At 41.0% G+C, this 21,316-nt stretch overlaps 5 protein-coding genes across 8 annotated transcripts; 3 read left to right on the forward strand and 2 right to left on the reverse strand.

Annotated features, from left to right (window-relative positions):
* Positions 1-91: 91 nt before the first annotated feature.
* LOC115751038 (glutathione transferase GST 23-like) lies at positions 92-1,159 on the forward strand. The gene is made up of 2 exons (XM_030688730.2): positions 92-496; positions 707-1,159. Exons 1-2 carry the CDS (start codon positions 185-187, stop codon positions 1,067-1,069), a joined length of 675 nt encoding a protein of 224 aa, XP_030544590.1. The 5' UTR covers positions 92-184; the 3' UTR covers positions 1,070-1,159.
* A 377-nt stretch (positions 1,160-1,536) lies between these two features.
* Positions 1,537-3,584, forward strand: LOC115751022 (probable glutathione S-transferase). Its single transcript, XM_030688700.2, has 2 exons — positions 1,537-1,884; positions 2,195-3,584. The coding sequence occupies exons 1-2, from the start codon at positions 1,573-1,575 to the stop codon at positions 2,558-2,560; spliced, it is 678 nt and encodes a 225-aa protein (XP_030544560.1). The 5' UTR covers positions 1,537-1,572; the 3' UTR covers positions 2,561-3,584.
* A 1,688-nt stretch (positions 3,585-5,272) lies between these two features.
* On the reverse strand, positions 5,273-7,718 carry LOC115751004 (protein-S-isoprenylcysteine O-methyltransferase A). Of its 2 annotated transcripts, none has more exons than XM_048279289.1 (2): positions 7,406-7,718; positions 5,273-6,380 (listed from the first exon to the last, which is right to left on the reverse strand). In XM_048279289.1, the coding sequence occupies exon 2, from the start codon at positions 6,186-6,188 to the stop codon at positions 5,595-5,597; it is 594 nt and encodes a 197-aa protein (XP_048135246.1). In that variant the 5' UTR covers positions 6,189-6,380; positions 7,406-7,718; the 3' UTR covers positions 5,273-5,594. The 2 variants fall into 2 exon arrangements, with proteins under 2 accessions (XP_048135246.1, XP_030544538.1); XM_030688678.2 differs by having other exon boundaries at positions 7,401-7,718.
* A 1,038-nt stretch (positions 7,719-8,756) lies between these two features.
* Positions 8,757-11,533, reverse strand: LOC115751056 (troponin I). Its single transcript, XM_030688752.2, has 2 exons — positions 11,090-11,533; positions 8,757-9,348 (listed from the first exon to the last, which is right to left on the reverse strand). Exons 1-2 carry the CDS (start codon positions 11,507-11,509, stop codon positions 9,178-9,180), a joined length of 591 nt encoding a protein of 196 aa, XP_030544612.1. The 5' UTR covers positions 11,510-11,533; the 3' UTR covers positions 8,757-9,177.
* Positions 11,534-16,573: 5,040 nt separating this feature from the next.
* Positions 16,574-20,728, forward strand: LOC115754244 (psbP domain-containing protein 5, chloroplastic). 3 transcript variants are annotated; one of them, XM_048279074.1, is made up of 12 exons: positions 16,574-16,769; positions 16,847-17,013; positions 17,661-17,769; positions 18,544-18,593; positions 18,955-19,022; positions 19,101-19,199; positions 19,442-19,501; positions 19,632-19,691; positions 19,780-19,834; positions 20,130-20,179; positions 20,341-20,462; positions 20,505-20,728. In XM_048279074.1, the coding sequence occupies exons 1-11, from the start codon at positions 16,726-16,728 to the stop codon at positions 20,437-20,439; spliced, it is 861 nt and encodes a 286-aa protein (XP_048135031.1). In that variant the 5' UTR covers positions 16,574-16,725; the 3' UTR covers positions 20,440-20,462; positions 20,505-20,728. The 3 variants fall into 3 exon arrangements, with proteins under 3 accessions (XP_048135031.1, XP_048135032.1, XP_030549064.1); XM_048279075.1 differs by having other exon boundaries at positions 20,341-20,457; positions 20,500-20,728; XM_030693204.2 differs by having other exon boundaries at positions 20,341-20,728.
* The last annotated feature ends 588 nt before the right edge of the window (positions 20,729-21,316 follow it).

Genomic DNA, 21,316 nt, shown 5'->3' on the forward strand with positions numbered 1-21,316 from the left:
TAATCCAAGTAGTAAGTACAAAACGGGTCTTCAAGTTCATAAATTATGATCTCTCTGCAACATATCTCGATAAACTCAAGGCCTCCGGATAGTCACCCAAAAAAAAAAAAAAAAACAAGGCTAGACATCCATGTTAAAGGGTCCCTTCAAAGCTTGAAGTGAATCATATGATCAAACCTAGGACATGGCCGAGGAGCTGAAACTGTTCAGGACATGGTCGAGCCCCTATGCTTTGCGGGTCGTCTGGGCACTGCGGCTCAAGGGAATCCAATATGAAACCGTCCTGGAAGACGTCGCCGAGAAAAGCGACATTGTTCGTCGGTATAACCCGGTTTACAAGAAGGTGCCGGTGCTTCTCCACAATGGAAGACCGATCTCGGAGTCCCTGATAATTCTCGAGTACGTCGACGAGACATGGAAGCAACACCCGCTTCTCCCACAGGATCCTCATGCAAGGGCCATGGCGCGATTCTGGGCCAGATTCGGCGACGACAAGGTTACTCATCAGACACCGTTTAGTGTTTGTTTCTCCTGTGCACCATGCACATGGATAACTGTTGATCGCGAGAAAGAGTTGTGTCCCCAATGTATATTCGAAACTAAACTGGCCTAAATTGTGATTACATGTTTCTTCAAGATTGAAGTGCAAACATAACTGGCGGATCTACGTGATAATCTGCCTGTTTTTGGGGGTGAACTTTTGCAGGTTATGCAATCGATGTGGACTGCTTTTTTAAGCGAAGGCAAAGAGCAAGAAGCAGCTCTTGCAGAGACAAGTGAGCACCTGCAGAAGCTGGAAGAAGAGCTTAGAGGGAAGAAATTCTTTGGCGGAGACAGCATCGGATATCTGGACATCACATTTGGATGGTTGGCCAATCTGATCAGGGTCTTGGAGGAGACATCCAGCCTCAAAGTGGTAGATTGTGAGAGGTTCCCACTCCTGTTTGCATGGTTGAAGGAGTTCTCAGATGCTCCAGTAATCAAAGATTGCTGGCCACCCCATGACCAGCTCGTCCCCAAGTTTGTTGCTCTCCGTCAACTTCATCGCTCGAGATTGTCATCGACTTGACCTATTTCCTTTTGTTGGAGGGTGTTTTAAGACTCATGTTACTGTCAATTTTCCATCTTCTTATGCCAGAATGATATGCTGTGCTTGCTTGCTGATAAATAAAACCAGAGTCCTATTGATGAAGTTCGCTGGCATTTGTAGACACATTGCTTGGATGCAGCGCATGTCCAGTGCAACAACTCTGCCAAGCAATTAAAATTCTTTAAAACTAGCATTATGTCCTTGAAAAATTTTCTAGGAATGCCACTTTAACATTGGGAACACACGAGGCCAGCCTATAGAAAAAGAAACTAGAAAACATAAAATAAAGAAGGACAAAGCATGACATCCATCCATGTGGTTCCAATGCAGACAATCAGGACAAAAGGAGAATCTTCGCAAGACCAGGTACGGCGAAGAATAAGCATCTGTCAAAGATGACTGTTAAGGACAAGAAGGCTTGTTATGTTAAAAAGGGTGCCTTCGAAGGTTGAAGTGGATCATCACATGATCAAGCCGACGAAATGTCAGAGGAAGTGACACTATTCAAGACGTGGTCGAGCGCATTTGCTTTGAGGGTCGTGTGGGCACTGCAGCTCAAGGGCATCCGATACGAATCCGTCCTGGAAGACATCTCCAACAAAAGCGACCTCCTTCTCCGGTATAACCCGGTTCATAAGAAGGTACCGGTGCTTCTCCACAGCGGAAGACCGATCTCAGAGTCCCTCGTAATTCTCGAGTACCTTGATGAGACATGGAAGCAAGTCCCGCTTCTCCCGCGGGATCCTTTTGCGAGGGCCACGGCGCGATTCTGGGCCAAATTTGGCGACGAAAAGGTAAATCGATCATGCGCCATACGGCATTTGTTTCTCTTGTGCACTGTGCACCTGGATCATTGTTCATCACAGGCAAGAGTCGTGTCTGCTGACTTCATCCGATCATACAGTTTAACAGAAGTCGGAGACGATGTTACACATATGATAGATCATACGAGCTTCCAAAAGTCTATTCGAATCGAAACTACTCACCGAAATAGTGTAAACTCGGAATTAGACTGACAGAAAAGTTTGATGACATGTTTCTTTAAGTTTCTTCAAGATTGGGATGCAAACATAACATCCAATGGGTGGGGTGGGGGGTTTGCAGGTCATGCCATCAATGAGGACTGCTCTAATGAGCGAAGGGAAAGAGCAAGAGGCAGCCCTTGCAGAGGCAAGTGAGCACCTGCAGAAGCTGGAAGAAGAGCTTAAAGGTAAGAAGTTCTTCGGCGGAGACAGCATCGGGTATCTGGACATCGCACTCGGATGGTTGGCCAATCTAAACAGAGTCTTTGAGGAGATGTGCAGCTTCAAAGTGGTTGATGGTGAGAGGTTTCCACTTCTATTTGCATGGTTGGAGGAGTTCTCAGATGCTCCAGTAATCAAAGATTGTTGGCCACCCCATGACAAGCTCGTCCCCAAGTTCATTGCTCTTCGTCAAGCGCATCACGCAACATCATCGTCATCGACTTGACCTATTTTCTTTTGTGGGAGAGGGTGTTAAGACTTGTGTTACTGTCAATTTTCATCTTCACATTCCAGAATGATATGCTGCGCCCTTACTGATCTGTTGAAACAGTTGCAAAGTATAATTTACAAAGCTACAAACAGAATAGTGTGCCGACCAAACGGTGTAAAATGACATCACATTAGCGACGACAATAGCTTGAAGATCAAAATAACACCTCGACAGCAATTATAGAACCTGATTTAGTGATTTAGTATGTCGAACATGATAATCTCTCCACATAGTTCCTACTTCCTCCAAACAGGCAAGAAAACCAAGAGAAAACCGATATAACAACTAGGCAATATTGTACAGTCAACTAACATCATTCAACAGCAGCAAAATCTTATGACAGTAGACACAATGTCGGAGCTTAGAACAAAAGTGCGAGGAAAAAAACTTATCATGCAGTATAATTGCGAAGAGTGCTAAACCACTGCGGCCAAAGCACACATTGAGAGAGGATTGTGATTGCAAGCATTATCTGAGTCCCAACCGACCAGATGAAAAATTCAAAATACGCAGGTTGATGGTTGAACTAATAGACTCCTTGAGTTATGGGATCCTCATGATTGATTCGAGTTAAATACATGGACGCCCGCCCGGCAGTCATAATTGCCATCTTCCTAATGATTTCACCAACTACAATCGTGGCAAAGCCGACATTGCTGATCCACCCTCATTCTTGTGAAGCTGGAAATAAAGAAACATGAAGAAAATACTCCCCAGCTAAAACAACAGTGCAAGAAGATGATTTCTGCTGATGAAGAGGAATTTAAGAGTCACATTCGATCTTCCATGAAAGGCAACTGCAAGGCTATACTCAAGCCCATGAAAGACACGAGAGCAATTGGGCAACTGTCTGCAAGATGTGTAACTATTATATCTCTGCCATTTTTTTTACCAAACAAGGCGCATCCATTTGTAGTCTTGAGTTGAATGTAGTTCTCTCAGACCCAGAGGATACAGCAATCAAACTGTGGGATTTGGAATCATCCCAGGATAACTTCAGATCTGAAAGTGATGTCGGGCTGAAGGCTTCTTTTGATTATACGGGACTTCTTTTTTTTCGGAATTTGTCGGTTAGAGGCATTTAAACAGTTGTTTTTTCTCCGATTTGACACTCGAGTGATCCAATGAGAAGTTTTGGCACTAAGGTAAGTGCGGGACTAAAATTATGGCACTTCTAGTACCCTTATTCCTCCAAAAGATGATTAGAATCATATGGTCAAACCAACGACACAGCAGAGAAGGTCACACTGTTTAAGACACGGTCGAGCGCAGTTGCTTTGAGGGTCGTTTGGGCACTGCAGCTCAAGGGCATTCAGTACAAAAAATCTCTTCGACAAAAGCGACCTTCTTCGGTATAAATCAATTTATAAGAAGGTCCCGGTACTTCTCCGCAATGGCAGATCGATCTCGAAGTCCCTGATATAGACATGGAAGCAATACCTGCTTCTTCCATAGGACCCTTATGCAAGGGCCATGGCGGGATTCTGGGCCAAGTTGGGCGACCAAAAGGTCAGTGATTAGATGCTGTAGTGTAGAGCATTTGTTTTCTCTTCTGCACCAAGCACATGGCTAGCTATTAGATCACAATAAGGAGTGGAGTCTTTTCACCTCGATAGATTGTGCGGTTTTAGAGAAGTCAGAGCAAATGTCACACATAGTACTGATGATGATATGAGCTTCGAGAAAATACGGATTTCTAATTTTTTAAGATGTGTATTGTAAACAAACTAAACTGACCTAAATTTTTGTTACATGTTTCTTTAAGATTTGAATGCAAGAGCAACATCCAAATGTCTCTTTAAGAGTCCTTTTTTGTTTTTTTTAGGTCGGTGCGTGTGGAATTTTGAAGGTTTTGCGTTCAATATGGACTGCTTTTATAAGTGAAAGGCAAAGAGAAAGAAGCAGCTCTCGCAAGTTCTTTGGTGGAGACAACATCGGATATCTGGACATCGCGCATTGTCAAGTGTATCGCGCAAAATCGTCGCCGACTCGACCTATTTCCTTTTGTTGGAGGGTGTTAAGACTGTGTTATTGTCAATTTCCATCTTCATATTTCACAATGATATGCTGCGGCTGCTTACCGATCTTTTGAATCATTTTGCCCTTCAACTATGGAATAGTTTTCTATTACTACATGCAAAATAGTTTGCCCTGAGTGCATCCCTGAGACAAAATTGAATGGATTCTGTTTGCTAGGAAACAATCGATCAGTTCAAAGTGGAATTCACAAAGCCACCAGCACATGGCTACAGACTAGTTGTTCATCTTGAGCTCTGTCATATACATATATAACCACAGAATAGTGTACTCACCAAAATTGTACAATGGCATCCCATCGAGCTTTCTAGGAACGACAATCGCTTGAAAATTCAAATCACACCTCGAAAGAACTTGATCTAGTGATTAGTACGCCATACATAATAATTTAATCACATGGTACGTCAAACATGATAATTTAATCACAGAGTTTCTACTTCCTCCAAATAAGCAAGAATAACAACTATGGGAATATTGTAGAGTAATGGACACCATTGAACAACAAGAAAATCTTGTAACAGAAGATTCAATTTTTGGAACTTAGACCATGTACAACTCCACCATCTCAGCACCGAGGGATGACAAGCTCAATTATGCACCAAAACCACATTGATAGGTCAATACAGAGCATGTTCTAAAATGTAACACAACCATTACATAAGAGATACCTAAGGACAAGCACGATGAGTCTTCATGTAGTAAATTGTCAAGTTTGCACAACAATTTTCAAAACAAACATGCTGAGCAAAGATGATTTGACAATTTGCAAAATTGCGCTTTACAACTGATAAATAGTCCAATCTGTAGCTGAAGGGCTCAAAGAGTTTCATCTACAAATAGAGGCCTCGACATTGTCCAATCCAATTTAATTTGCTACATAGAGGCCTCCACTAGACAATATTAACTGAATCTAGGATGCTATACTCTTTCCTGAGACCTTCACATGGAGAACTCACTTCACAAATGGGACCCCGGAAATAACAGTTTGGGCGTATTCCTCATACTCTCGCCCAAAGAATTGTCTTAAGAAAAACTCTTCATACGGTATCCGTGTCGCAAAGAAGTGCCAAACGACTGCTGCGAACACAAGCGTTGACACGGGATTGCACAGCATTATCTGAGTCCCGACCGACCAGATGAAAAATCCGCAATATCCAGGATGACGGATGAACCGATAGATTCCGTGAGTTACCAGCTTGTGATGATCCTCATGATATATTTTGATCAAATGCGTGAACGCCTGCCCAGCAGTGATGATTGCCATCTTCCTAATGATTTCCCCAACTACAATCATGGCTAAACCGAAATTGCTGATCCACCAGCATTCTTTCAAAGCTGGAAATACAGAAACTTCAAGAAGATACTCCACCAGCGAAAAGAACATTGCAAGAAGATAATTTCGGCTGATCAAGAGGGACTTAAGAGTTACATTTGATCTTCCATGATAGGCGACTGCGAGGATATACTCAGACCCATGAAAGAAGATGATCGACAAGAGCAATTGGGACAACTGTCTGCAAGCTGTGTAACTAAATATTTCTGCCATTTTTTTATCAAACAGGGCGCACCAAGTTATAGTCTTGAATGTAGTCCTCTGAGACACAGAGGATTCAGCTATCAAACTGTAGGATTAGGAAACTTTGCAACATAACTTCAGACCTGAAAGTGATGCCAGGCTGAACCTCGAAGCTGAAAAACGACATCCAAGATCCTTCGAAAGACATTTCAAAAACGATATCTAAAAGGAGATGGGAAAAACGAGTGTTAGGTTATAAAGAATCTGATTCTAGCATCTAATGGTACTTCTGTGTTTATGGCACGAATACATCCAAATAACTCTTTCCTTTTTTTAACTCGGATATTGACAAAACCCAAGTCTTTTTGAAAGACTTGCTAGGCGTTTGGAGACACACTACTTGGATGCAAACATTTACAATCCAATAGATCACCTGATAACTCCACTCTATCAGTGATCGTATCTGTCTAGAAATTCAAATTTGTTAAACTAGCATTATCTCCCTCAAAAATAAGTCGAGGTATGCCACTTGAGATGAAAAGATACAAAAGCCCTTATAACTGGTATATAACAATGGCTGGCTCATAGAAAAAGAAAATAAACTGCGAAAGTAATCTCCCTTAGTAGACAAAACGTAACCTTAATATGGATCCATACTTTCCACCACAGTCCAAGCGGGCACAAAACGATCATCTCCCAGCATAACAAACGTTACAAACCAATAGCACCCAAGCACCAGCACAGCAAGTTTAAATTAATCACTGTAACCAGCGACGCTGCAATAGAACCTAGAATGAAAACTGTCCTACAACATATAAAGTTTAGCTTTAGTTTTTAAAACACCGAGCCACGATAGCCCCTAAAGACGACACGGTATCCTCTTCAATGTAACAATACACTTTACTTAGCGATTCAGAACAATGCATCTAGGCTAGACGAGATCAAAAGCACAGCCAGGCAGATTTTCACGCGAATCAAGTTCGTATCGACAGTAAGGTAAGATCAGCACATGTCATCAGGAAAGCACACACCACCGGAATGACAATCAAGCCATAGCCGACGAGAAACGACGGCACGAAATCAATCCAGCTGCGGAATCCGCTATTGGGTTTCGCCAGTTTCGTTATAGCTTTCGGAGTCCGAGGGACTACTAGAAAAAGGGCATGAGCGAAGCCCTCAATCAAGCAATGACAAAGCATACAAACGAGCTCGTTGAAGCAAATTAGAGCGGAAAGCACGCACCTTACCAGCGAAAGTGAGGAATTTGACATGACCAGAGCTCGAAAACGCCCCGAAAGGAGTAAACTTCAACACGGATTCGCAGCAAGAAACCCTCCACGACTCCAGGCAAAACAAAGGGATTGAGCAGACAAAAAACTGATAGAGGTTCTGGGCTGCAACGGAAGAGAAGGATTTGAGGCTGCACAGAGAAGACGAGAGGGTAGTCGTGACTTGAGAAGTCGCAGAAGATACCGGAAGGACCGGTAACAGGTTAAGATGTTCTCGAGAGATAGAGTAAAAGTGCAGTACAGTTGAATTTCTCTATTACCTTCCCTTCTTCTTTTTTTTTTTTTTTTGTTTTGGTTCTGTATTTATAGCAAAAGGGAGTCATACTACAGATTTCCCTACCTGCTGGCTTAAGCAAGAAAGGCACAAATGATTCTTCCAAACCACGTAATTGAATCATGAAATGCCTTAAATGAAAAGGAAAAGGATCGCAATCTTTTTTGTATTCTCAGAGCCAGAAAAATGCGATGTTAATCATTAATCTTCTGTTTGTTTTCGATTTTTCTAGCCTTAATTATGGTTAAAAAGAAAGAGGACGCCCAAAATCAGTGTCGCGAGCAAGGCCATTTCCAACCGCGATGCATCGATGGGCAGATAGGGGCATTAGAGTCGAAATGTGAAAGATGTTAAATTGGTGTAGGATTAAGATGTGGTCTATGGTTGTGCTGGAGTGGTTAGTGATTTACACTTTCCCATTTTTTTCGATTTTCTGTGGAATCAATTAACCTTCGTTAAGAACCGTGATTCTACTCAATATCCATGTCATAATTCGAGAACTTAATTAAGAATTTAGATCTGTTTTACTTAGAACTGTCCTTATCAAATTATATATTAAGGTGAATTGACTACCCTTTTTTTTGGGGGGGTTGAAGAATCGACTAATTGGCCCGATGCTAAACTTGATTAATGTACTTACGATGTCAATTAAGTTTCATTGATGTTGTTCCTTAACTTCTACTCATTCGTAAACGCTTAGTCGTTCTTATTCTTATTTACCTAACGCATTTGTTCCGAAAAAGGTAGCAGCTTGTTTGAAAGTTTTCCTAGTTTGCAAATCTCGTGCCTATCACCGTCCTTGGTGTAATTTACGCTGTTAATCGACATCTAAGTAGCTAGTAACTTACCCATATTTGGAAATCATTTTAGAACTTGCCAAACCAAACTGTCCCTTTGGTTGAACTAAATCTAATCTAATAGCAGATACCCCTTCATTTTTGTATACGACTATCCAAGATTCTCGAGGCCACCGACCCCGCCACGGAAAACAATTGAGCCTCTTTCCCATAGATAAAGCCGTGCAAAATTTGGTGCGTCCAGCCCGAAAGACATGGCAGGCCTCAATCGCTTGCTAATTACTATAGCAGTGCCATACCATCACTTTGAACCGAGGTTCTCAACTTCTGTCCATTTTTCATGCTTCGTCAGCCAACACATTGCATGTACCATTCCCAGAATATGTGTCCTGGCACGTACCCAAAACCTCTCATGAAAAGGGAATACCAAATATGAGCATGATGAGGAATGGCAATCAGAAGATTGCACCAACTCCGAAACTCCAGGAATAACTGCACCAGAATAAGTTTGTAAAGTCAGAGGGAATACCGAACTCGGCCTTGGCTAACGTTTGAACTAAACTACTCCCAACTGAAGAGACTGTCTATTGTGAATGAGCAGGTCAGTTTGATTCAAAGTAATAGTATCTCTACTAGCAGACCACTGCAGAGATTTCGATTTAGAGAGTGGTCGTATCGACCATGGCTTCCAGTATTTTACTCTCCAGTTCAGATTCATCAATCCATATGGAGCTTTTCCGGCGCAACAGCTCACGGGCCTCTTTCTTCTTATCTTCCCTTGATTTCTCCTTCATCCTCCAGTTCTCAAGTTTCTCAGCCCTCTCTTTCATCTGTGTTCAAGTCATTTGTTAAAGTACATCATGATCCGAGTTTCTACCAAAAAGGAAAAAAAAGAAAGAAAGAAGGAATGGAAAGAGAATTGGCTCTTAAGAAAATAGCAAAAACATTAACTTCTACACCGCAACTTCACAAGCAACAGAAACATTGTGTCGGGGAAAGAGCTCGACAATAGCTTTCTTGGGAAGCACGAATAGAAGAAACACTGCCATGTCCTAGACTACACTTCCATAACTGAGAAGTTACTTCAGGAACCTATAAGTGTAATAGGTTTTTCCGTTTCCCCAATCCACTGATGCATAGTTTAATGAACCAAATGAAGTGAGATGAAACAATTCAAACAAAATATGCTACCCTTCTTAGCTGACACTATGGTCAACTGCAAGTTCAACAACATTTCTTAAAGCCTCATTCATGTACCCTACTACCCTATCATCACTGTCCCAAAAAAGAAATACCCATGTCGTCATTGTCATTTCTGATCACCATGATGGTGGGATAGGCCCAACACATCTCAACTGAACTGATACTAGGATAGGATCCAAAGTAATAAGAGTTAAACAGGAATTCTGTCGAAAAATCACAACGAGCATGATGTGCTATGCATGTTGGTCCTTGCAACAAGAGAACAGAATGCACTTGAAGGGGAAAGCATGGAAAATGGAATCGAAATAAGAAGGAAGGAAGCTGCCTTCTTCAAACATACAAAGGTTGCCAATTAATTAAACAGTCAAGAAGCAATCCTTTTTTTACATTGAACCCTCATGCATCAAGCCATTTGTGTGAACTCATGGGTCAGAAGTTCCATCTCATCTGCCGTCTAAGATACTGACAGAGCCAGTATCAAACTTTAAACTCATCATTGCATATAACAAATAACACCTAGGGGATTAGAACCGCATTATATGCCCTTTGTGGTAGACTCTATTGACAAGGGGGCATTGCCTTCCTAGCTTTCGGCTTTTGCTGCCCTGCAAAACTCTTTTTGGAGCAGTAAGACATCCAAATAGGCAGGGTAACCGCAACGTCCCAGCTTTGCTTATGGGTTCCAAAAGGTTATTTCAATAGTTAAAATCTACGGTACCTTTAAATCACCTTATAATCTAGATACTTCTACATTACAAAAGAGAATTGGTAAGGTAAATCAAGACACCTACTCAAATCATAGACTGCCGATGACTCGTAATAATCCACGGTCCGCAAATGTCATTGACCAGGAAGATTATGTAAGATGACAAAGCCTTAGAGTACAAATGTCTTTGCACTTCCTCATTCAGCTTTTAACAAAAAAGTTAACCTTGTTCTCCACTTATATTGACACCCTAGTTTTTTTACAAATCTTTTGATCTGTGTACTGGACTTTTGTCAATTATCGGTAGTTCACACTCTCCTAGATATTTTGAATAATCACTTCACTCCTCCCACCACATCTTTTTCTTCTTAGTCCAGCTTTTAGCAAGGTTAGAGTCCTTGAATCCTTTCCCTCCGAAATCACAAAACAAATCTGAAACTAGTTGATAAAGATCATTTTTTTGAGCTAGTGATCAGCACAAGGATATCATGCTTCAATTTGCAATGCCAAGTGGCAGAGACCACAGTTCTGCATTCAACATTTGCAAATTACACACCATGCCATTCATGATATACTCAGTCAAGCACGTAGGTGATCCAGCATCTAGCTAAACAGTTTCGTAAGCCATTCAACAAACAAAGAGAGAGAGACTGGGGACTCACGAGCATCCGCCGAAATTCTTCCTCGGCGACCATCCTCTCCTCTGCTCTGACCTTCGCCTCGACGGCCTTCACCTTGTTCCGCTCCTCCCTCGCAACCCTAATCGCCTCTCGCTTGGCCTCGTCCTTCCTCTGCTGCTCCAGCCTCATTGCCTCCACCTCCTGGATGTACTCCTTCCTCAGCTCCTTCACCTGCTTCGCGTACTCCCTTCTCAGCCCCGCCAGCTTCGCCTCTGCCTCCTTCGGATCCTTCGGCGTCTCCCAGCTCCCGACGTACGGGCTCGGAGACAGGAACTTGTGGTCCTGAGGTGGTTGCCGTTGGCGAGTGGCGGCGGTGGCGGGGGCGGTGGAGGAGCAGAAGCGGCGGAGGTAATTGACGGAGGAAGCGGTGGCCGCGCGGCGGATGGCGCGTGGTGTGGCCATCGGATGGAAGAATGAGTGAGAGGACAGGAACTTGGGGTCCTTGTTTGGGGGAGTGATTTCGTCGGAATTTTGTTTTTTCTTTTTCTTATGCTATAAAAAAAATATGCAAAAGAATTGGGGAAAATACTAAATAAATATATGAAGCGTCCTTATTTTTTATGATTTTTCTTTTGTTTTCTTTTTCTTTTTTTTTTCCTTCTTTTTGGAAGTTGGCCGGTCTCAAGTGATGGCCAGCCATTGGCGATGACTGGTCGAGAGCCCTTGCTGACCCTCGCTAGGAGCAACAAAGAACAGAAAATGAAATGGGAAAAATAAAAGAAAAAAATTTAAAAAGTAAATAACAAAAATGTCATTCATCATACCATTTTTTTTAAACAATGAGAGCGTTCTTATTTAAGAAAATGATTATATTTAAGATCTTTATTTAGAATTTTCTGAAGAATGGATATAGTTAATTGAAAAAATATTCTGTAGAGCAAGAATGTATTTCTGTGAGTAAGCTATTATAAAGATGGTTCCTTTGCCTCTGCCCTTTTGGGTAGGAAAGCAGAACAAGATTGATTACAAAGCAAGTGTAGGCCCATGCAACGTCTAAGGATGTCTATTAAAGAAGAAATTGCGACAATCAACATACGGGATATCAAGGCTGGGCATGGTAACACTTCTCCTCAAGAAATTATCTTCTGATCATAAGTTGATTTCTCTACTTCTCCTCAAAAGTAGAAGTTGATTTTTCTACTTACGCTCCGGATTGACTCTCGATCGGAAAAATTCGTTTGATAACCGTTGAAAATTTTCATTTTTAAAACATTATTAACAAAATTTTCGGTGGCAATGGTCGACGGCGGCGGTGGTTGTCGGCCGGCTATTTCACCGACTCGGAATTATGTTCATTCTGGATGAAGTATGGATTTGAATTGAAGATCACAAGTATCGCGGCAGCAGCATAAATCATTGCAAATGTAGGCTCCCCATGTTTTACAAAAAATGAATAATTTATTTTTTTAAAAGGGTTGTTTTTTTTTTGCTTGAAATAAATAGTGAATAAAAATATTTTTATTATGGACAACAACTTATATCTCAATATCTCATTAATGATTAATTTTTTGTTCATTCATTATCGTTTATTGTATATGTGATCATATTTTAGAAAATTATGTTTTAGATCACTCGTTTATTGCGAAACAAATGGAGCCATATATTCCTTCATTCACTTGAGTTTGGCCCCATTTAATTCAACATTGAAAATCGGCTTTGGGGATCTAAAGTCCCTTTCGCAAATGCAAATGGAATTTAGTTAGTTTTTTGCTCAATTTTGGGAAAATGCAATTGCATCTCCAATGGCCTTTAAGGATCTTAGCCCAAAATAGATCCAAAGATACTTTGAAATGTTGCATTTGTATAATGCAAACAGAATTTTTTTTTCTTTTCAATTTTACCCTCCCTATATTGTCATAATTACGAAAACGTCATTGGAAACCCTAATTCCGATGAAGGCCCTCGGCCATCGACGGGCGGCCGAAGGCCCACCGGATTGAGGCGAACGACAAGTACTGGGAAACGGTGTCCGATGCGAGCAAGTTCGGGGCAGGAGCCGAGCATTTACGACGTAGTGGAGCGGAGGCTAAGGGAGAGCATGGAGAAGAACCCGTTTGTCGGGGAGCCGTAGGTGGTGCTGGGGAGGATATGCCTTGGGGCGGGGCTGTACAAGAGGCGAAGAGGGAGGCGGAGGCTGGGCTGAAGCTACTGCTGGAGTGGGGGAGCCCCAGGACGAGAGGAAGTCGTGGGGAGCGTGGGCGGCGTGGGCTAGGGACCTAGGGTATTGCTCATGAAGGCCAGGGACAGGTCCTGGCCTAAAACTTCTCAGGGGATTCACGATTTGGGGCTCGTTTGGCGATTCGATCAACTTTATCACGGCGATTTGTAACGCGCCCGTGCGCATTATCATATACGAGGATCGTGAGGAAAAGTACATTAAAAGTGTCATAACTTGTGTACGGCGTTCACTTAAGTGCCATAACTTTCAAAACGTTCACTTAAGTGCCATAACTTTTAAAAATCGTTCACTTGAGTGCTACGTCGGAGCAAAATCGTTCACTTGAGTGTTACAGTAACTTTTCCAGCATGCCACATCAGCCTTTCGGCGTGCCATGTCGCCTTTCCGGCGTCTACAATAACTTTTCCGCGCGTGCTACAAGAACTTTTTCGGTGTCTACAAGTAACTTTTCCTACGCCACGTTAACATGGCACTTAAGTGATCGATTTTTGAAAGTTATGGCACTTAAATGAACGTTTTGAAAGTTATGGCACTCAAGTAAACACTATACAAAAGTTATGGCACTTCTAGTATACTTTTCCCGAGGATTGTGAGTCGTGCCCGTTTTTGATTACGTTGATGAATGAATCATTGGGTTTAAAGTATAATATGGATCTGTTCGGATCTTTGTATGCAAATTGCTCGAAATCAAACCTCCGCGTTACGGACGACACGTTAATTACCGTTCAAGAAATCATCGTCCAGCACATGAACGCTACCAAGAGAAAGAATGTCCTTGTCGCTCTTAAAAATTTAAACTTTTACCTCCACGAGGGCTTGAACAGGGCTTTGTCGGGAAAATCATGTGAAAAGTCCCGAGCCTACTATATTTTTATCAATTCAGTCTTAATTTTTTTTTAAATTTTATTAATTGAGTTCTAAACATTTTACGTTTTGCCAATCGAGTCATTTCGGATAATTTCGGTTGAAAATCACTTGCATAAACGCCGACCATCCTACTTGACATGCTAATGCTAAAGTAGACAATTCTTAATAATTTTTTAATATTGTGAAAACAATTATCTTTTTCTACTTTCCTTCTCTTGACAAATAAGGCCGGCCCGTGGGTTGAACCGATGTAGCACAATTGACCGACCCGGTAAAAATACCCGACACGTGCCCATCAGAAACAACCCCACCCCCTCTCTCTCCCTCTCCTTCTCAAGTTCTTAGTCGCAGACCCGCAGAGGCCGAAGCTGACAACACCTCGACAATTGTCAGCGAAATGCTCGGAATTTCTTACGGCGAGCTCTTCCTCTTGATCGGAGCAACTCACACGTCCATATGCATGCAATGCTTTTACGTTCATCGCCTTCGTCTCCGTCTACGTCGGCGATGTGATGGGGTGAGCTTGCGGTGGCGAACTGTTGGTACGACCCAAGTACATTCAGGTCACATAGCTAGAGCCGGGTCGAGGCCATCCGATACGTTCGATCAGCTCGCGGACAGTTCGATCGCGTCTTGCGTTTCATGTCTAATCTTTCGTATTAGAAGAAGAAGCCCCCGTTCAACGGCTCGTATGAAAAGAGAATCCCTTGACCCGCCCGCCCAGGTGGATCCAGACCCGGGTTACCGAAAACCAAGCCATCAGTAATTCAATTTGAACCAGTTCGATGGGGGAGGATACCAACAGATAAGACAAAATCCGAATCCGGGGTTGCTTGCTTTAGCAAACCAACATCTGAATCCGCCTAATGCCCTAAGAAAACCTCAAACTTCAACTATTGTCGCAATTTCAACCCCCCACAAAAAAAAAAAAAACCCTTTTATCTCAATTCTACCTTTTATCTAGTAAAGAAATCTTCAATTTTAGATGCAATCTCAATTCTACCTTGGACTTTTTTTGGTCCCTTAAAAAGATCCCCTATTTTAGATTCAGTCTCAATTTCGCTATAAAATTTATTTTGTCTCGTAAAATGTCATTACCTTTAGGTTAAGTACCAATTCTATCATAATTTTTTGTCTAAAAAAATCTTAGTTTTAGGTTCAATTTTTCAATTTTACTTTGTTTTTTTGGTCTAGTAAAAGATCAACAATTTTTACTCGAGTCCTAAATCTGCCTCCATTTAACCCTCTATCAAAATCGCCCTTAGAGAATTTGTGCTCGGTCTTCAATCTTTCATGATTAGGAATTTTTCATCTCTCGCAGTTGGAGAGCTCACACTCAAGACGCTCAAATAGCTCGTGCTTGGGAGTTTTCTATTTCTTGATTGTCAACGAGAAATTTAGGACAAAGAGTTAATTTGTGGGTTTTTATGAGACTGAAAAAATTTTAGGATAAAATTGGGACAATACCTAATGTTGAGGTTTTTTATAAGACAAGAAGAAATGTATGGGAAAATTGGGACATAATCTAAAATCAAGGATTTTTTATGGGACAAAAAAAGTTTAGGGTCAAATTAGGATTGAACATAAAGTTTGAGGCTTTTTATGTAAAAAATAGAATTAAGACAAAAGTTAAAGTTGAAAGTTTTTTTTTATATAAAGCCTTACGTTATCGCAATCAGAGAAGAGCGTCACTCCTGGGCATCATGTGCCGTACTGTTTATGATCTCGGTCCCCGTGAAGCTAAAAAAAATAAAAATCAACAACCTATTCTTTCTCCAGCCTGACAAAAGCAATATAGGCTCGTTTGTTTCAAAGAAAAATAAATTATTTTAAAAATATTTTTCCAAAAAATTAATTATTTATGTTACTTGAAATAATTAGTCAATAGAAATATTTTCGAGATGCGGCAACAATTCATGTATAAATAATTTTATAATCCTTTGTCCGCTCACTTTTGTAAGCAAGACAAACGATTATTTTTTAGAAAATATTTTTCAAAAATAATCAATTTTCCATGAAACAAACAAAACGTTAACTAACAAAAGCCAAAAATTCACGACCCAGAGATCATCGGCTTCATCAGGACTCCTAGTCACGCTACAATGGTAACTAATAAAGGGTAAATTTGTCGCAAGTGTATTAATTTAGGAATTTTTTGTGGTGGAAAAGTAAATTTATGGTAAATTTATCACATGTATATTAATTTAAGATTTTTTATGATAAAAAAATAATTTGAGATAAATTTATCACGAATATTTCAATTCAGGATTTTTTATGATCCAAAGAATATTTTGGGTAAATTTTTTATAAACGTATTCATTTGAATTTTTCGTGGTACTAATTTACTATTTAATTAGGAAAAAAAGTATAAGAAATAAAATAATGGAATATGGCGCGCACGCTCTCTCTCTCTCTCTCTCTCTCTCTCTCTCTCCAGAAGAAGCGATATTGTCATCCTAGGTCCGATTGGATGAGCTGAAGGTGGAAAGTGCTCAAGCTCCTTCCTTTCCAGTTCCATGGTTCTTCTCTGAGACCAAACCCACTCACCCAGCTCCAGAATTCTTCACTCACGATGCTTCCTCTCTCTCCGTCGCTTTCCAATCCATTCTGCTTCAGGTTCTCTCTCTCTGTCTCTCTCAGTACTTAGCTTGTCGATGGTGATGTGCGTTTTCCTTATATGGGTTCGGCTTCAGATGCCAAAACAGAGCCGTGCTTGTACGGAAGGAATGCGGGTTAATTCCAAAAGCCATGGCGAATTCGAGTGCCAGACGCGAACCCGCCTTCTTTAATGGTCTTGGAAGAAGGGATTTGGTGCTGTTTGGCCTTTCTTCTTCCTTATTTGTCGTCGCTCCTTCTTCAGGTAAATTTCTTCAGCTTCCCAAATTTCACTCTTTCATTTGTTGAACGGTGCCGGATGTAGAAGTGCTACGAGTGTTATAGTAGTTATACATTGAGCTCTGCATCTAGGAGGGAACTTTTAGCTACTTCCTGAGCCCGCCATTCCGCACTGCTAGATATCATTTCGAAAGAAAAATTGAGATATGCACAACACTTGGGACACAATGCGGGTTTTTCAGGTGTGCTGGGATTTCGTGTTCCTGAAGCACCTAAAAGATTTCAGATGCGTACATTTTCTCGTACAGTGTTATTGCGAGAAGCCGTGTGTTCTGGTGCTGAGGACTCCATTTAGCACAAGTTCATGCTGTATGTTTAGGATGAACGCGGGTCTGCTCATTGGGAGAAGTATTAGATTAATTTGACTAGCAAGCTCGTGCTTGTATGCACCAGCTCTAGTGTTTAGAAAGACTGAAGACTGTACTGTATAAAGTTACAATTAGTGCGTCCTCATTCCTATGGAGTCCTCAGTTAAATGGGGGCCTCAAAAGGAAAGCAAAAGATCCAGTAACTTGCAACCGGTGAATCGGTTATGTTCCTTGTTTGAGTCATGCCGTTTTGAATTAGTTTTCAGGCCATGATCGGGATTAGTTATATTACCCTTTTTTGCAGGTTTGTTAGCCGAGGAAGAGTTGAAAATGGCTTCAGTAGTTGATGACATAAATGCTTATTCCTACTTGTATCCAGTGGGCCTTCCGTCAAAGAATTTCATGTTCAAATGGTATGTTGATTTCCATTAAGTTTTCATCTTGAACAAGAAGTTTAACTCTGCCTTAGTATCCTATTACTACCAAAATATCTTCTGGAAAAAGGGATCAATTCCCGATGTACGAGAATGGATGTTTCTATCTGTTACTATGCAGATAGGACAACATTGAGGTTGTCTCATTGCTTTCTAGCCTATATTTGACCCTAAAGCCACATTTTGAAGACATAATTATCCCAATGATTTGAATGCTTGTCTGCGATAAAAAATGTAAATGTTGTGCAGTGTCTTTAAGGGTTTGGTACCTCTGGTCTCAGCCACTGGAGTGCATGAAGAAGTTCATTTATTGAGAACATATGAGAGGATTGTCGACTCATAAGCCTCATTCCTGATTCCACAATTGCTAAGATTGGTCCTTACTGAATTGGTGTGCCAGGCTCTGGAATTCCATTGCCTGATAATCATGTGCCTTTTTAGGGGGTTTTTCGTAATTAATCAAAAAACATTCTCTTGCTGTTTTGCCTTATGAAATTTCTTGAATGGGCAGTGTAAGCTCCATAACCATAATTTGTCCTAGCTCGTGATTTTGTGAAATGCTGGAGACTGCCAATCACCAAAACCTCATTATGCATTTCCCTGGGTCCTTCTGGTTTGTGGAATATTTGGGCTTTTGGTAGCCAAATTGCACGAGACATACTCATCTTGAGTGATTTGCAGACCTAAAGAAAGCTTACATCTATGGTACTGGAGTTTTTGTATTGGCATGTCACTAACTTTATATATTTGAAGGGTGGAATCCAGAAAGCCTGAGCGCTATTCTTCAGCTGCACCACTGTCCCGTAAGTTAGTCTATCTCCCCCTTCAGCATTGCAGAGACAGAAATTCAACACCTCTCTTTAGCATGGTTTACCCCTTTTTGCATGCAAGGGGTAGATCATGGGTTTAAGCTCAGGATAATTATATTTAGACATTGCTGCTGGATGCCAAAAATTATGCATTTCAAGTTTTGTCTATATGCTATCTTGAAAAATGCTAATTTCCTATATAAATATTCTTCTTTATAAAGAAAGAAAATTGCTGGGCCTTATGATTTTGTTACAGCATCAGTCGAAATTATACAACTGCTCTGAGCAATTATATGCAAACGGTGGCATGTCATTGAACTTGTATTGAATGCATTTCTGTTTGGTTGTAATTCAGCTGATGCACGTTTACGCATTGTGTCCGAGCGAGTTGACATTATTGATAACCTCATCATCTCTGTCTCGGTAACGTCCAATCACCACCATCTCCTTTTATGCAATGCACAATTTTCAACATTTTTTTATCTTGTCCCTTTATTGCAGATAGGTCCTCCAAATTTTCAGATTTTAAAATCAAAGGAAAAGAGTTCATGGGCAGCAAAAGATGTTGCGGATTCCGTATTATCGGATAAATCTGCCCTGGTAAGGTGACTCCCTTCTATGAATGTGCTTTAACTGCAGAGAAATGGTACAGCAATGGTCATCTGATGGGCTGTCTTAGACAGTCTATCAACTTATCCTTTTACTTACCAGGTTAAAATTAAAATGAGACTGGTAAATACTGTAACAGTTGCGTAAATGCAAGATTTTATCTCAATATGATGCTCCCAGGAATCTTCACATTCAAACAATTGCGGCTGACTGTTTTCCTCACATTTATGCAGCGAGTCACTTCAACCCAGCGCTTGGCTGAGAGTTCGGTCCTCGATGCTCATTCTAGTGATGTATGCTCCCATATCTATGTACTGATGGACTAAATTCAGTGCTCTTTGCTGCTAATTAAACAACTTTCCTGCGTTATGCTTTGTTCATATAAACATTCATTCTGTTTCCATCTCACCCTTTCATTTTCAGATTAATGGCGAGCCGTACTGGTATTATGAATACCTTGTTCGCAAATCTCCAACGAAAACCGTAGGTCATTTCTTTCTGCAAATTGATTACGTAGTATTGGGCACATGCCAATGAGGCAACTGCTTACATGCCTCATGGAATACTGCAGGCTCAAGAATCAAATCTTTACCGACATTATGTTGCCTCAACAGCAGAGCGAGATGGTAGGAACAAAAACGTATATTTACTCAAAATTTCTTCCACGTCTTTCAAATGTTATAACATATGAAACCTTAGGCCTCACCCCATTACATCTGTATTTGTCTTTGAACTTCCATATCTCTCTGTTTTTGTGTTAATGAGGCAGAAGCCACTGTGTTTTCTTTCTTTTCATGTGCTTTTAGTGAGGGTTGGAACTTCTCAATATCCATGTTGTGGAAACTTTTTGCTCCAACTCATGTGCTACATTTGGTGTTGTTCAATTGCTCTTCAGATATCTCATCTAACTTCTGCTTTCAGGTTATCTATACACACTGAATGCTTCGACGCTCAGCAAGCAGTGGACAAAGGTTCTCTCTCTCTCTCTCTCTCTCTCTCTCTCTCTCTCTCTCTCTCTCTCTCTCACGCGCAAACACACCCACACACGATTAGTTCGTAGCAATTCTGCTCTGGAAAGTGTAAATAGTGTATCTTTTGAATTTAAATTGAGATCTTCATCGTCTCAATGCAGATGGGACCATTCCTCGAAAAAACAGTGTCATCGTTTCGTCTCCTACCGCCAACAGAGAATTATGTCCCTCCATATAAAGATCCATGGAGATTTTGGTGACATCAATTTGGTGATTCTTTTGTTGATCATTGATTTCTCCTGTCGGAATTAGTAGAGAGGTCTCTATTCATGTCCACAATTTTGCTCCTTTACTTTGCATTTAACCTTTCCTCAATGATAAAGACGATAACGCTTCCTATCACATCGGAGGCGTAGAGCACGGCCTGTTTCTATGAAAACTTGGGTGGCTGACAAGAACATGTGAGTTAGCCGATGCGCGGTGACTAATGTCAGCGCTTATGCGTGGGATCATCCCGTCTCGTCTGTAATCAATTTATACGTTCGTTTTTTTCACACGATGGCATCTTTTCTTGCGCAATTTGGAGGGGTGGATTGAAAGACAAAACTCATGTACAGGAGTCCTTACAACAAGACCCGAAATTATAGGGAGAATCTGTAAATCATCCTTGAAAGATTGTAACTTGAGAGTCTTTATGCGGAGAATTGAAGCCAATGTCCTTTGACAAGCCAATGTCCTTGCAATCTAAGCAAAGCGATGGATCACGTGATAGGAGAAAAACTCCATGAAGGACCTTGCTTTTTGGAAACTATCTCCTTGAAAGAACTTGAGTATAAAATTAACCAATCCTACTACTTTTGAGAGTTGCTTAATTTAAGGGACATGTTCACTTATTTTTCGATTTCTTGTCAATTAATCATCATAACATTCAAAGAATTCAAGAAACCCTTTCCTCTATCCACCAAATAAGCATTTTCGACAAACGCTATCGAGGGCGCTTGCTATGTTCGTGTGGTTGCGATGATAGTCTCCTCATTGAAATTATAATGGCTAGAGAAGAAGGAAGAATTACGACTCTATTTGTTACGTGGAAAATATATAATTTGGAAAACATTTTCCTGTAAACGATTGCTAAAG

Source organism: Rhodamnia argentea, chromosome 5 (assembly GCF_020921035.1).
Source record: "Rhodamnia argentea isolate NSW1041297 chromosome 5, ASM2092103v1, whole genome shotgun sequence".
NCBI classification, from domain to species: Eukaryota; Viridiplantae; Streptophyta; class Magnoliopsida; order Myrtales; family Myrtaceae; genus Rhodamnia; species Rhodamnia argentea.

Coding starts and splice junctions, on each gene's coding strand:
- LOC115751038 (XM_030688730.2), top strand. CDS start 185: ATGGCCGAGGAGCTGAAACTGTTCAGGACATGGTCGAGCCCCTATGCT. Junction 497..706: donor CCAGATTCGGCGACGACAAG/GTTACTCATCAG, acceptor GAACTTTTGCAG/GTTATGCAATCGATGTGGAC.
- LOC115751022 (XM_030688700.2), top strand. CDS start 1,573: ATGTCAGAGGAAGTGACACTATTCAAGACGTGGTCGAGCGCATTTGCT. Junction 1,885..2,194: donor CCAAATTTGGCGACGAAAAG/GTAAATCGATCA, acceptor GGGGGTTTGCAG/GTCATGCCATCAATGAGGAC.
- LOC115751004 (XM_048279289.1), bottom strand. CDS start 6,188: ATGGCAGAAATATTTAGTTACACAGCTTGCAGACAGTTGTCCCAATTG.
- LOC115751056 (XM_030688752.2), bottom strand. CDS start 11,509: ATGGCCACACCACGCGCCATCCGCCGCGCGGCCACCGCTTCCTCCGTC. Junction 9,349..11,089: donor AAGAATTTCGGCGGATGCTC/GTGAGTCCCCAG, acceptor ACTTGAACACAG/ATGAAAGAGAGGGCTGAGAA.
- LOC115754244 (XM_030693204.2), top strand. CDS start 16,726: ATGCTTCCTCTCTCTCCGTCGCTTTCCAATCCATTCTGCTTCAG. Junction 17,014..17,660: donor TGTCGTCGCTCCTTCTTCAG/GTAAATTTCTTC, acceptor CCTTTTTTGCAG/GTTTGTTAGCCGAGGAAGAG. Junction 19,692..19,779: donor GCAAATCTCCAACGAAAACC/GTAGGTCATTTC, acceptor GGAATACTGCAG/GCTCAAGAATCAAATCTTTA.